The 12,997-nt window shown below is 49.3% G+C and overlaps 1 protein-coding gene across 1 annotated transcript in view; it reads left to right on the top strand.

The window, feature by feature from the left end:
- smg7 (SMG7 nonsense mediated mRNA decay factor) overlaps positions 1-11,596 on the top strand; it is a 21,475-nt gene extending 9,879 nt beyond the window's left edge. Inside the window, 10 exon segments of the mRNA XM_080546321.1 lie at positions 1,607-2,054; positions 3,319-3,460; positions 4,474-4,886; positions 5,443-5,556; positions 5,558-5,824; positions 7,810-7,899; positions 8,423-8,579; positions 9,125-9,295; positions 9,743-9,894; positions 10,122-11,596. Coding sequence (XP_080402447.1) covers positions 1,607-2,054; positions 3,319-3,460; positions 4,474-4,886; positions 5,443-5,556; positions 5,558-5,824; positions 7,810-7,899; positions 8,423-8,579; positions 9,125-9,295; positions 9,743-9,894; positions 10,122-10,235 — 2,068 coding nt within the window. The 3' untranslated portion in view covers positions 10,236-11,596.
- The last annotated feature ends 1,401 nt before the right edge of the window (positions 11,597-12,997 follow it).

Genomic DNA, 12,997 nt, shown 5'->3' with positions numbered 1-12,997 from the left:
ATGGATAGATGACTGATGGATAGATGACTGATGGATAGATGACTGATGGATAGATGACTGATGGATAGATGACTGATGGATAGATGACTGATGGATAGATGATTCACTTTCTAGGGATGCTCCGATTTATCGGCCACCGATTTAAATCGGCCGATTTCACTCCAAATGACTCGATCGGTGATCGGCAAAAATGGCCGATCGCAAAACCGATTTATTATTTTTTTTATTTTTTTATTTTTCCCCCCCTGGGGAAGACAGATAACTCAACAGAAAACATAGGAGGACGTAACAGTATGTAAACCATGAAGGCCACGTTTATGATGTCTTTTATACAGCCATATCGACTGACTTGGGCTTCAGGCCCTAACTGGGTGATAGGCCAGACTTTTACTATGCCATAAAAATGGGTCTGCGTTTGCTTGGTGCCTAATGGATCAGAGCTTTTGTCTAAAAAGCAAAAAATATGTAGGCTATCCAGTCAGTAGGCCTACAGTTATGTATTTTTTTAAAAATCGGTATCGGTATCGGTTGATCTTGAGGAAAAAAATCGGTGATCGGTATCGGCCCCAAAAATCCAGATCGGAGCATCCCTATCACTTTCTCAGACAAAGGTATTTGTTGTAAGTTGCTTTGGATAAAAGCCTCTGCTAAATGCCAAAAATGTCAAATGTAAATGTTATAACAACACGGTATCATGACCCCGTGTCTGTCTGTGTCTGTCTGTGTCTGTCTGTGTCTGTCTGTGTCTGACTGTGTCTGACTGTGTCTGTCTGTGTCTGTCTGTGTCTGTCTGTGTCTGACTGTGTCTGACTGTGTCTGTCTGTGTCTGACTGTCTGTGTCTGTCTGTGTCTGTCTGTGTCTGTCTGTCTGTGTCTGTCTGTGTCTGTCTGTGTCTGTCTGTGTCTGTCTGTGTCTGACTGTGTCTGACTGTGTCTGTCTGTGTCTGACTGTGTCTGACTGTGTCTGACTGTGTCTGTCTGTGTCTGTCTGTGTCTGTCTGTGTCTGTCTGTGTCTGACTGTGTCTGTCTGTGTCTGTCTGTGTCTGACTGTGTTTGACTGTGTCTGTCTGTGTCTGACTGTGTCTGACTGTGTCTGTCTGTGTTTGACTGTGTCTGTCTGTGTCTGACTGTGTCTGACTGTGTCTGTCTGTGTCTGTCTGTGTCTGTCCGTGTCTGTCTGTGTCTGACTGTGTCTGTCTGTGTCTGTCTGTGTCTGACTGTGTTTGACTGTGTCTGTCTGTGTCTGACTGTGTCTGACTGTGTCTGTCTGTGTCTGTCTGTGTCTGTCTGTGTCTGACTGTGTCTGTCTGTGTCTGTCTGTGTCTGTCTGTGTCTGTGTCTGTCTGTGTCTGACTGTGTCTGACTGTGTCTGACTGTGTTTGACTGTGTCTGTCTGTGTCTGTCTGTGTCTGACTGTGTCTGACTGTGTCTGTCTGTGTCTGTCTGTGTCTGACTGTGTCTGACTGTGTTTGACCGTGTCTGTCTGTGTCTGTCTGTGTCTGTCTGTGTCTGTCTGTGTCTGTCTGTGTCTGACTGTGTCTGTCTGTGTCTGTCTGTCTCTGACTGTGTCTGACTGTGTTTGACCGTGTCTGTCCCGCCCCCCAGCCTGATCCGCATCAGCGCGAGTGACGGCCTGCTCCTCTTCATCACGGACATCCCGGAGCTGGCCCTGGAGGAGCCCCAGGAGAAGGAGGCGCCCGTCCTCCAGGAGTCCTCCAACGGCGGGGAGCAGACCCCCAACGAGGGCAACATGGGCCTGAAGTCGGTCCTGTCGGTGGGCAAGACCCAGAACAGCCTGCTGGAGGGAGGGGGGGGCGGCGGCGGGGGGGGGGAGAGGCCCGTGGTCACCTTCAAGGAGAACATCAAGCCCCGGGAGCCCAGCAGGGAGCCGGGCAGGAGCCACCAGAAGGAGGCCGGGGGCGGGGGGAAGGAGCGCCGGGACTTGGGGAAGGGACCCGGGGCACCTGGGAAGGCCGAGCAGAAGAGGGACGGGAAGAGGAAGAGCGAGGTGAAGAAGAACAGTCATGATAAAGCTGCTGACGCCGGGAAACAGGTAACTGTGTGTGTGTGTGTGTGTGTGTGTGTGTGTGTGTGTCTACTTGTGTTAAAGTAGGTGTAAAAATAGGTATGATTAAATAATCATTTTGCTGTCAACAATTGATCATGTTTTGCTGCTGTGTTCTGGGGCGGGGGGGGTTGGTGTTGTCAGCAAGGGCTTGAGGGCGTGTCCTGCAACAAAGGTAGACATGGGAGGACGGCCTCATTGTAATGGGACAAGTACCAGACAACCAAATGCAGTTTAGCATCTAACCAAAAGTGCAAATAGTGATATAAAACACCAGTGTTAGTTAGTGATGGGTACAGTTTGGACAGTGTTAGTGATGGGTACAGTACAGACATTGTTAGTGATAGGTACAGTAAGCATGGTAGTTAGAGGTGTATATGTTACGGTACATGTGGGAATACGATACATGTGGGAAAACTAGGGTTAGGTTTAGGTGCTAGGGTTAGGGTTGGGGTTAGGGTTAGGGTTGGGGTTGGGGTTGGGGTTGGGGTTAGGGTTAGGTGCTAGGGTGCTAGGGTTAGGGTTAGGGTTGGGGTTAGACATGCCAGCATCTACCAAGTCGACGTTTTATGCTGCCATGTCCCTGGAAATGCCAACATGAACCGTTTTCCCACATGTACCGTAACACATACACATATGTGACTGATCCTGATGTAAATGGACACCTCTCGGAAATGAGAAAGACATGAAATTCGTCTTGAAAGTTTTATTTTTTTATTTTAAGATTTTCGTTTTTTTAGCTAACATTCAACTCGAAGATGTGAAGTACCCACTCGTTATTTTTCCGAACAGTTTTACGTTCATTAAATAAGTGTAATCTATAACACAATGACTTCGTTTCTTGTTGTTTGATGGGGATTCATTATCTTTGATGGGGATTTTCTGTGCTTAGTGATTTCAGGTGTAGCAACTTTCAAATACTCATGTCGTCTTCAATTTGTTTCCGATTTCAATGTATGATGCATCATTTGAAAGCTTACAATCTGTAGTTTAAGCACATGTAAAAAACAGAAAAATGACTTCGCCTACAGGTAGCCCTTTTCATTGGCCTGTGTCACATATGAGCTACCGACAGTCCATCCTCCGGTCTCCGCCTCTGGTGTCCCTATCCTGGACTGTTAAATCCACGTGGGGGAGTGCAGAGGTCCACACTTGAGGAAAACATTAGACCATCAGGGACGAAACAATAACCTACCTAGTAGTAGTATTATTTTACTAATCTAAACTAACTGTTTCCGTGTGCGTTGTGAAGGTGAAAGCCCAGTGTGAGATGAGGAAGACCCCCGTGTCTGAGACCAGGAAGACCCCAGTCAGCCAGACCCAGACCACCTGCTCCTCCCAGTTCATCCCCATCCACCACCCTGGAGCCTTCCCCCCCCTCCCCAGCCGACCAGGTACGCCTCACCCACACAGCTTTCTAAAGGTTTGGTCATCTTCATACAGGGAGATCTTGCTGTGCTGAGACCTAGGGGGGTATTCCATCAATGTTGCTAAAGGAAAAAATCCAGGCTTGCGAAACGTATCCAAAATAAGCCTGGATTGTTGTTTAGTGACGTCGATGGAATCCCCTCTGAGTCTCTTTTACTGTAGGAACAAAGTACCTAGCAACAGGAATGAGAGACAAGAATAAAACGATTAATTAGCTGCGCTCAGAGACAGCTTCTGAGGGGTCACAGGACCTAGATGGAGTTGAAATGTGAAGGAGAGGTTTCCTGGCCACAGATTAAGTCCTGAAGTCCTGAACTTAATCCCACTTTTGATAAGGACTTCTGATAAGCACTTAAGTCACTTTTTATTATTTTTGCTTCCTGGTTATCTTTAAGCTTCATGGTTATCGTTAAGCTTCATGGTTATCTTTAAGCTTCATGGTTATCTTTAAGCTTCATGGTTATCGTTAAGCTTCATGGTTATCTTTAAGCTTCATGGTTATCTTTAAGCTTCATGGTTATCGTTAAGCTTCATGGTTATCTTTAAGCTTCATGGTTATCTTTAAGCTTCATGGTTATCGTTAAGCTTCATGGTTATCTTTAGGCTTCATGGTTATCTTTAAGCTTCATGGTTATCGTTAAGCTTCATGGTTATCTTTAAGCTTCATGGTTATCTTTAAGCTTCATGGTTATCTTTAAGCTTCATGGTTATCGTTAAGCTTCATGGTTATCTTTAAGCTTCATGGTTATCGTTAAGCTTCATGGTTATCTTTAAGCTTCATGGTTATCGTTAAGCTTCATGGTTATCTTTAAGCTTCATGGTTATCTTTAAGCTTCATGGTTATCTTTAAGCTTCATGGTTATCGTTAAGCTTCATGGTTATCGTTAGGCTTCATGGTTATCTGAATGTCAGAATGGCAACTAGAGAAGACCGTTCCTATCAGGTCAGGTCTGTAAACCCAGTCTGTCGTCTCTGGCAGGCTTCCCCCCCCCGGCCTACGTGATCCCGCCCCCCGTGGCGTTCTCCATGAGCCCCGGCTTCACCTTCTCCACGGGCGTGTCGGTGCCCGGCCCCTTCATGCAGGCCGCCTCCCACTCCCAGAACGCCGCCCAGGTGCAAAGTGGGAAACCGTCGCACATTCCGTACAGCCAGCAGAGGCCGTCTGGGCCCGGGGCCATGAACCCGGGCCCCCCCCAGGGCCAGCAGCAGCAGCAGACGCCCTCCCAGCAGGCCATGCAGCAGTCGGTTTCCCAGCAGGCATTGCAGCAGTCGGTCCAGCTGCAGGTCCAAGCGGCTCTGAACCAGCAGCAGCAGCAGCAGCAGTCCCCCACCAAGCCTGTCCAGTCTGTCCAGCTGGGGAAGAGCCCCCCACACCACCCTGGGATGCAGCAGGTAGGACCACTGGTAGGAATGAGAATAACATCATAATGTCATAATATAATGTCATATAATTGTATGCAATACGCATTTATAAAGTGATCTTCGTTACATGAGAATTATGTCAAAGTGCAAAAATGAAATAAAAGAAGGAAAAAACCACACACACACACACACACACACGCGCACACACACACACACACACACACACACACACACACACACATATGTGGCATATACAGTATATACAGTATATACCCATCATATTCTACCTCCTGACAATGTTATGGCGTAACATTTCTTGATCCGTGACCATGTCGATAATAGAGCCTGTGTGTGTGTGTGAGAGAGAGAGAGAGAGAGAGAGAGAGAGAGAGAGAGAGAGAGAGAGAGAGAGAGAGAGAGAGAGAGAGAGAGAGAGAGAGAGAGAGAGAGAGAGAGAGAGAGAGAGAGAGAGAGAGAGAGAGAGAGAGAGAGAGAGAGAGAGAGAGAGAGAGAGAGTGTGTGAGTGAGTCGGTTAGAAATGTCCTCTGTCTGTTTATGAAGTCCGGTTGTCTTCCTGCCCCCCCAGTACATGCAGGTGTCAGACCAGGCGGGCCAGATGTGGAGCCAGCACCAGTCCCAGCCCCCCCCCTCCCTGCAGAAGATGCCCATGCAGATGCCCCCGCCCGTCAAGCAGCCCGGGACCCTACTACCTGCCCCCCCAGGACCCCCTGAAGATGTTCGAGCAGCAGCACCCCCTCCAGAACATCCCCATGCAGCCCCAGCAGGCCCAGCCCCCCAACATGGACAAGAAGATGAAGTACCCGGACGTGAAGATGCAGGATTATTACCGGGAGGCTTCGTACCGTCTGGCCGACAGCCGGCCCATGTGGGGAGGGGAGAGGATGGGGAAGAGGCAGGGCTTCTGCCCTGACCAGGACGGTGGAGGCCCCAGGGGACCCCCGTATGAGGTGGGTGGTCAACTCCTTTTTAAATCAACCAACTGCCAAAGAATTCCAGGACACTCACCAGCTAGAGTGCCTTTTTTTTTTTTTTGCGCCGGTGTCTACCTAGCGACAACAACTTTGATTGGCTACTAAATGAAGCGTTGCTTTCTCTGAATAAAGTCAGTCACCCTTGGAGGCTGTAGAATGTTCACGATTTGGGCGACTTTATTCACCCTCGGCACAAATCTCTGTAGAAATTCCTTCATTCCTCGCCTCCCTTCTCAAAGCTCATTGGAGGAGAAGGTCTTAGGTTCCTCCCCTCCGATCTTCTCCTCCAATACGATTTGAGCAGGAGGCGGTGAGGAGAGGGGATGTGAAGTCAAGGAAAGACTTCTGCTAACGAAGAAACAGAGCGACAGAACAGGAGAAGGGCTTGTTAGTGATGAGGGATTGTTTCTTCATTTACTCTTCTTTCTCGACTGTCTTCTTCCTCTTCCTTTCTCTGTTGGCGGTCCTGACTTCGCTCTAGTTCAGTGAATTGTACTTCCTACTTGATGTGTTATGGTACAGCCATGCCATTGGTTAAACCAGTAGCAACCAGTTTGGACAGGGCTTGCCTTTGGTTAAACCAGTCCTAACCCGTTTGAACAGGGCTTGCCATTGGTTAAGGCAGTAGCAACCAGGAAGCAGATGGCTTGCCATTGGTTAAATCAGTAGCAACCAGTTTGGACAGGGCTTGCCATTGGTTAAACCAGTACCAACCAGGAAGGACAGGCCTTGCCATTGGTTAAACCAGTACCAACTTGTATGGACAGGGCTTGCCATTGGTTAAACCAGTACCAACCAGGAAGGACAGGCCTTGCCATTGGTTAAACCAGTACCAACTTGTATGAACAGGGCTTGCCATTGGTTAAACCAGTACCAACTTGTATGGACAGGGCTTGGTTAGTGGCCTTTGACCTTATCGTGCAGTTATCTCTCCATCTCTGGATTCTTCTGGACCTTCTTCCTGCCTTACCTTTCTTCTGTTTCTCTTCCTTTTCCTCTTTCCTTCCCTCCCTCCCTCCTTCCTTCCTTCCTTCCCGCTTGGTCTTTCTCACCAGGATAACAAGAGCTCGCCTCTTCTACCTCCCGACCTGTTAAAAAGTCTAGCAGACTTTGAGGAGGAGGAGGAGCTGGTGTTTACTAAGCCTCACGACTTCTACCAGGCCTTGGCCGGCCCTCTTAGCACTGGCCCAGGAAGAAACATATTTGTATGTACTAGTCCCTCCTTTTTAAACAATGTTACACATCATTTATCACATCATTCATATACATGATAATGATTTGTCTCCTGGCTTGACTGCTGGCCAAACATCCCATTGACTGCTGGCCATCTTTTTTGTATTTTTGTGTGAAATTAGCAGAATGTTGTTGGAGTGTGATTTTGGCTCATTTGAAATGCAGTAAGGCTCTTAATTAATAGTACTCTAAACTAAAGTCTCGTCAAAGAAGGAAGAACAGATATGATATGTTGATTGTGCGGTTTGTTTCCAAGTTGTACATGAACAGTAATCAGCTCTCATACATCGGCCTGTAGTGAACAGCACCTTTATGTAAATGTTGTGTACATTTATGAGATTTGAATCACGCATTTACCGTCATATGGCATAGACCTGACAGTGTGACATGAATGTATAGCAGACAGACATCCACTCACACTGGTCCAGTGTTTGCTAACGGAATAAATCTGTGACGTTTACATTTTTACCATTGAGCAGGCGCTTTTATCCAAAGATTACAGGGACAGTCTCCCTGGAGGAATGTAGGGCTTAAATGCCTTACTCAATGGCACACTAGTGGTGGTGTTCCTAGATGGGATTTGAACTCCATAACTTTCTGATCACCAGTCCAGCTCACTCTCCACTACTATGCCACCACTATCCCGCTATGTGACATTTATCGGATCCTGTTGTAACAGAACAACACACATTCTGATACAATCTTCCTTTCTAAAAAATCTCTCGCAGTTGCCAAACCAGTCGAGAATGGAGAGCAGCGGGCCTGAGGTGATCGTCCAACCGTCTTCTCTCCTGCCCCTGTCTGGCTTCCCCATCCAGGTCAGTGTGCGGCGTGGCGGGGGTGGTGGTGGCGGGGGTGGTGGTGGCGGTGGCGCTGAGCCTGCTCTTCAAAGGCTCGTCCTCCCAGACTTGTTTTGACTGCTGTGTGCAGACAGGAATGCAGAGCCTGCTCTGTCTCAGGGTCGATAGTTGGAGTTCTTGGCATAGCAAGCCTTTTGTCTGTGGCTGTTTTTGCCCGTGTGTGGTGCGTTCCCTGAATTCCGATGATGGTTGAAATGCCGTGATAATGTTGTTACTGAAAGGGTGTGGGATTTTGATCTTTCGACTTTGATGTCCCAGTTTTTTGGGGCGGCGGGGGGGGTGGTGTTGTTGTTGTTGTTGTTTCTGTTTCTCGAGGCTTACCACAAGGCAACAACTCGACAACGAGAAATGGCTGAACGCATGAATAACCAATGGAGCGGGTCGGGGACAAAGAGGCTGTTAGCCAACCAGAGCTCTGGATCCTTATCATGTTTGTAGCCTTAGTTATTGGCCGACGTCTTACCTCTGTTTCCTGGTTCAGGAGAGCTCCTATCAGAACAACAGCATCTTCAGCCAGGCGTACGGGAAGAGCATGGCGCCCAACCCCAAGCCTGACGTACCCATGATGCACCAGGAGCCCTCTCTCTACTCCCTGTTTGAAGGGACCCCGTGGTCCCCCTCCCTTCCTGCCAGCTCAGGTACCCACTTCCCTCCCTCTGACCTCTCACCCTGTCCTCCTCCTCGTTTTCTTTCAAATACTTTATCTGTGCTCGATTGAGCTTGCCTAGTGCGATGGAACCAATGGAACGGTTCTAGAATCCCAAGCCCTGCCCATCCGGCGCTCCGGGCCAGGCGCAATCAAACGCTCAAGTATTTGAAAGAAAAACAATTACGATTTGAAGCCAAGTCTGGTCTCCACACACCGTATTGTCCATCAACCTGACAACAACCCCCCCCCACCCCCCTCCTCTCCCCCATGTTAATTTAAACACGACCAGCCGTACAGTACGAACGAAAGCTTGAAAGCTTCTCTCATTCAAGGCAGAATTCTCAGCGCCGACAGTACCAGTCAAACGTTTGGACACGCTTCCCCTTTTTATTAAATGGGAAAGTGTGTCCAAACTGTTGACCGATACCGTACCTTCCTACCAACCTGGAATGACCTTGTTGTTGTTGTTGTTGTTGTTGTTGTTGTTGTTGTTGTTGTTGTTGTTCTCATTTCGCTGTCGTTTCCCCATGACAGACCACTCAACACCAGCCAGCCAGTCCCCCCACTCCTCCAACCCCAGCAGCCTGCCCTCCTCCCCCCCCACCCACAGCCACGGCTCCATCCCCTTCTCTAACTTCGGGCCCATCGGCACGCCGGACAGCCGGGACCGCCGCATGGCCGACCGCTGGAAGGTGGAAAAGAGCGGTGAGTTCAGCGTCAACACTTAACGCCTCGACGTCTGATTCCTTCTACAATCATTTTTTCAATATAAAATGGCTTATTCTTATTTTTTGTATTTTAGAAACGTTCATGGTTCATTTCATGTAAACGATGGTGTGTTTGTAGATATGTCGTCATGCTGTTCAACATCATTCATTCAGGGAGTTGACATCATGTACTTCTAGACTTTTTTCGTATGTCACTCATTCATTGAAACATGGACTGTATATCCTTGCTTGAATATAATTGAAATAGTTAATTATGTTTTATTTTTTATTTTTTATGTGAAATCTACAGAGATACTCCTCAATAAAGGCGTTACAGCAGCTCACACCACAAAAGACAACAACCAAATAAAGTGAAAGAGTTGAATGATAATAATGGTAAGAATACTAATGGTAAACAACTGTCCCTGTCTGTGTGTTGACCCAGGAGCGGTGAGTGGGTTTGGCCTGGACTACCTGCCTGCTGCCTCGTCCTCGGCCCAGGAGAGCAGCTGGCACCAGGGGGGCACGCCCAGCGGCTCCTGGCCCCAGGACACCCCCATGGAGGACTCCTCCACCGTGCTGCTGGACAGCCTGAAGGTAGGGGGCCGCACACACACACACACACACACACACACACACACACACACACACACACACACACACACACTCTGAAGGAGGGAGAACACCCACAGACGCAGTCTCTCACAAACACACAGTCTCTCTCACACACAGTTACAGACACACACACACACACACACACACACACACAGTGACTTGTTGTTGTTGTTGTTGACGTGCTCCTTGTGGTCCCTGTCTGTCCTCAGTCCATCTGGTCCAGCTCCATGATGCAGCCCGGCCCGTCGGCCCTGGAGCAGCTGCTGATGCAGCAGAAGCAGAAGCAGCAGCGAGGCCACGGAGCCATGAACCCACCACACTGAGGGGCCTGGGGGACCACCGCAGATTACCACCGACCAGAAGAAGAGCAAGGAGAAGAAGAAGAAGAAGAAAAGGAGAAGTGGGTATAATTAAAAAAAAACAAGCTCCAAAAAACGGGAATTAAAAACCGGCAAACGTGGAGGCTGGGGAACGGCGACTGAGCGATCGACGACCCTGACAAGGCTGACAGGAAACACCCCCCTCGGCTCAACGAGGGACGGTGCAGCCCTACTGTACTCCCTCTCTCTCTCTCTCTCTCTTTCTCTCTCTCTCTCTCTCTCTCTCTCTCTCTCTCTCTGTGCCTCCCACGGCAACGAGGGCGTGCAAGCACCTCCCACACCGCGCGCTGATGATGAGCAGAGGGAAAGTAACGTTCTGCTGCTCGGGGGAAACGGGCAGCGTTTCTTCCGTTTGTGGAGGAGGGGGAAACTGAAAAAACAGTCAGGTTTTTTTCCAGCCAGCCAGCCAGCCAGCCCACCGACCGACCGACCGATGCCTCCTTCCGGATCCTTCCGGAGAGCACGGAGAACGTCACCGACCCATCCTCCATCCCGCACTCACTGGGAACCTCTCACGTCTCCAGACTGGTGTCCATCTGGGAAGCTCCTGTTAGCCGCCCCTAGGCGTGGGTTCACCTCCCCAGGCCTGGACGACTTGACTACTGTACCGACAGAGAGGGAAGGTTGTGTGTGTGCGCGTGCGTGTGTGTGCGCGTGCGTGTGTTTTAGGGAGATGCCAAGGTTGGGCCTAAAAAGGTAGGCAGTGGTGAAAGAGGAGGGAAAAAAGGATAAAAGAAGAAAAAACAAAAAAGAAAGACTGATCATTCGAAAGTCATGATTCATTTTCTTTGTCTTGGAAGAGGAGGACGAGGAGGGCGGGGAGGGCAGCTCTTTTGTAGCTGGGTAACAAACGAACGAACGAGCGAAGGCGTTTTGGACGGCGACGTTTTGCCACACCACTGTTGGTGAAACGACAAAAAAAAAAGCGTGCCTCTCTCTTACTGTGCACAAAGAACCGTTAGAGAACGCGGAAGATTATGCGGAAAAAATAGATGCGATTTCCAGGTTGCTGATTGGACTGCAGATTGATGACTGTTCCCTGTAAATGTTTTGTAAGGCGGCGCGGCCCCCCGGGACAAACTGGAGCATGATGGGAAATGTCTCGCTAGGCCGCCCGCGACATTAGCTCAGCAGAAACAGAGAATCCATGTGAGGTATGAGACGAGTACCTAGATTTAGGGAGACTATTATTACTAGCTGCAATGGAGATTGCAATCATTACTAGAATACTGTATTTTGTGATTTGTTCGTAGCAGTTTTAGCTTTATGAAATATTGGGTAAAAAAAAGAAAAATGTCCAAATAGTTTACTGCTTATGTGGGGGGGGGGGGCGGGCGGGCGGGGGAGGGGGCGGGCGGGCGGGCGGGCGGGGGCGGGGGAGTCCTTTATATTTATATATGTTCCTCTTTCCCCTACTCTGCTCTCTTTACCAATCTTTCTTTGAGTAAAACAAATGTAACTAGCTTACCTGCATAACCGTTTATTTTGTTGATGTTTCTGCCTTTTTAATAGTTTTAAGTGGCTTTATTGGCTCTCTTTGTGCCTGGTCAGTGTTTATTTTTTTTATATTATTATTATTATTATTATTATTATTATTACTACTACTACTACTATCATGGTTGGCACTGTCATTCAATGAACTATTAAACGGGTCCAGCAAAGCTGCTGGCTCAGCAATATGGGGCACAACTAGCCAGGAGACAGTCAGTCAGCTGGGCCAGGGCTGGGCTGGGCTGGGACAGAGGAAAGCCCCCACACACACACACACACACACCCCCACCCCCCCATGCTAGTCCCAGCACTGGTGAGAGGGAACGTTATATGGTATACTATCCTCTGATTTACAACCACTACTAGAATCACCAACCGTTATCATCCAGTAGAACCTGGTGTTTCATCCTGGGAGGACTCGTCCTGGGTAGCTGGGCTTTCTCCTCAAGCCTCTTCAGGCTCCCGCTTTCTGCTCGTGCTTGCGAGTGATATTGATCTGATGTTAATCTGGTTGATTTGAGGGCCATGGAGAGCCCTCTGACGCTGATAGTGAACCCGTTTAGAATCTGCTGTCGCCTGAGAGTTCTTCCTCCGTGATGTCACAGTTGAAACACCCAAGCCGGATGGATGTCTCTCTCTCTTTCTCTCCCTCTCCCTCTCCCTCTCTCTCTCTCCATCTCTACCTCTCTACCTCTTTTTCTCTCTCTCTCTCTCCTGCCCCTCCCCCCCTCTCTCTCTCTCTCTCTCCCCCCCTCCCTCCCTCCCTCCCTCTCTCCCCCCCTCCCTCCCTCTCTCTCCCCCCCTCCCTCCCTCCCTCTCTCTCCCCCCCTCTCTCTCTCCCCCCCTCCCTCCCTCCCTCTCCCTCCCTCCCTCCCTCTCTCTCTCTCTCTCTCCCCCTCCCTCTCTCTCTCTCTCTCCCCCTCCCTCTCTCTCTCTCTCTCTCTCTCCCCCCATCTCTCTCCCCCTCTCTCTCTCTCCCTCTCTCTCTCCCTCTGTCTATCTCTCCCCCCCCTAAATAAGTGCTAATGAGGGTATCTCAATAAAGAGCATAAACAAGCAGAGTCAGTGAAGCGCTGAGGAACGATCAGCAGACCATGAGGCTCTCCAGGTCAAAGGTTAGAGGTTACAGCTGTAGATTGTTATCAGTTTAGGCTAGGGAAGAGGGAGCGGGGGGGGGGGGTCACTGTTGGATAGGGGTTAGAGAAACAAGACTA

The sequence above is a fragment of the Nansenia antarctica genome (genome assembly GCF_963989245.1).
Source record: "Nansenia antarctica genome assembly, chromosome: 16".
In the NCBI taxonomy this organism is placed as follows: domain Eukaryota; kingdom Metazoa; phylum Chordata; class Actinopteri; order Argentiniformes; family Microstomatidae; genus Nansenia; species Nansenia antarctica.
The sequence above is the reverse complement of the archived record's forward strand: the minus strand, read 5'-3'. Positions and strand labels throughout refer to the sequence as shown.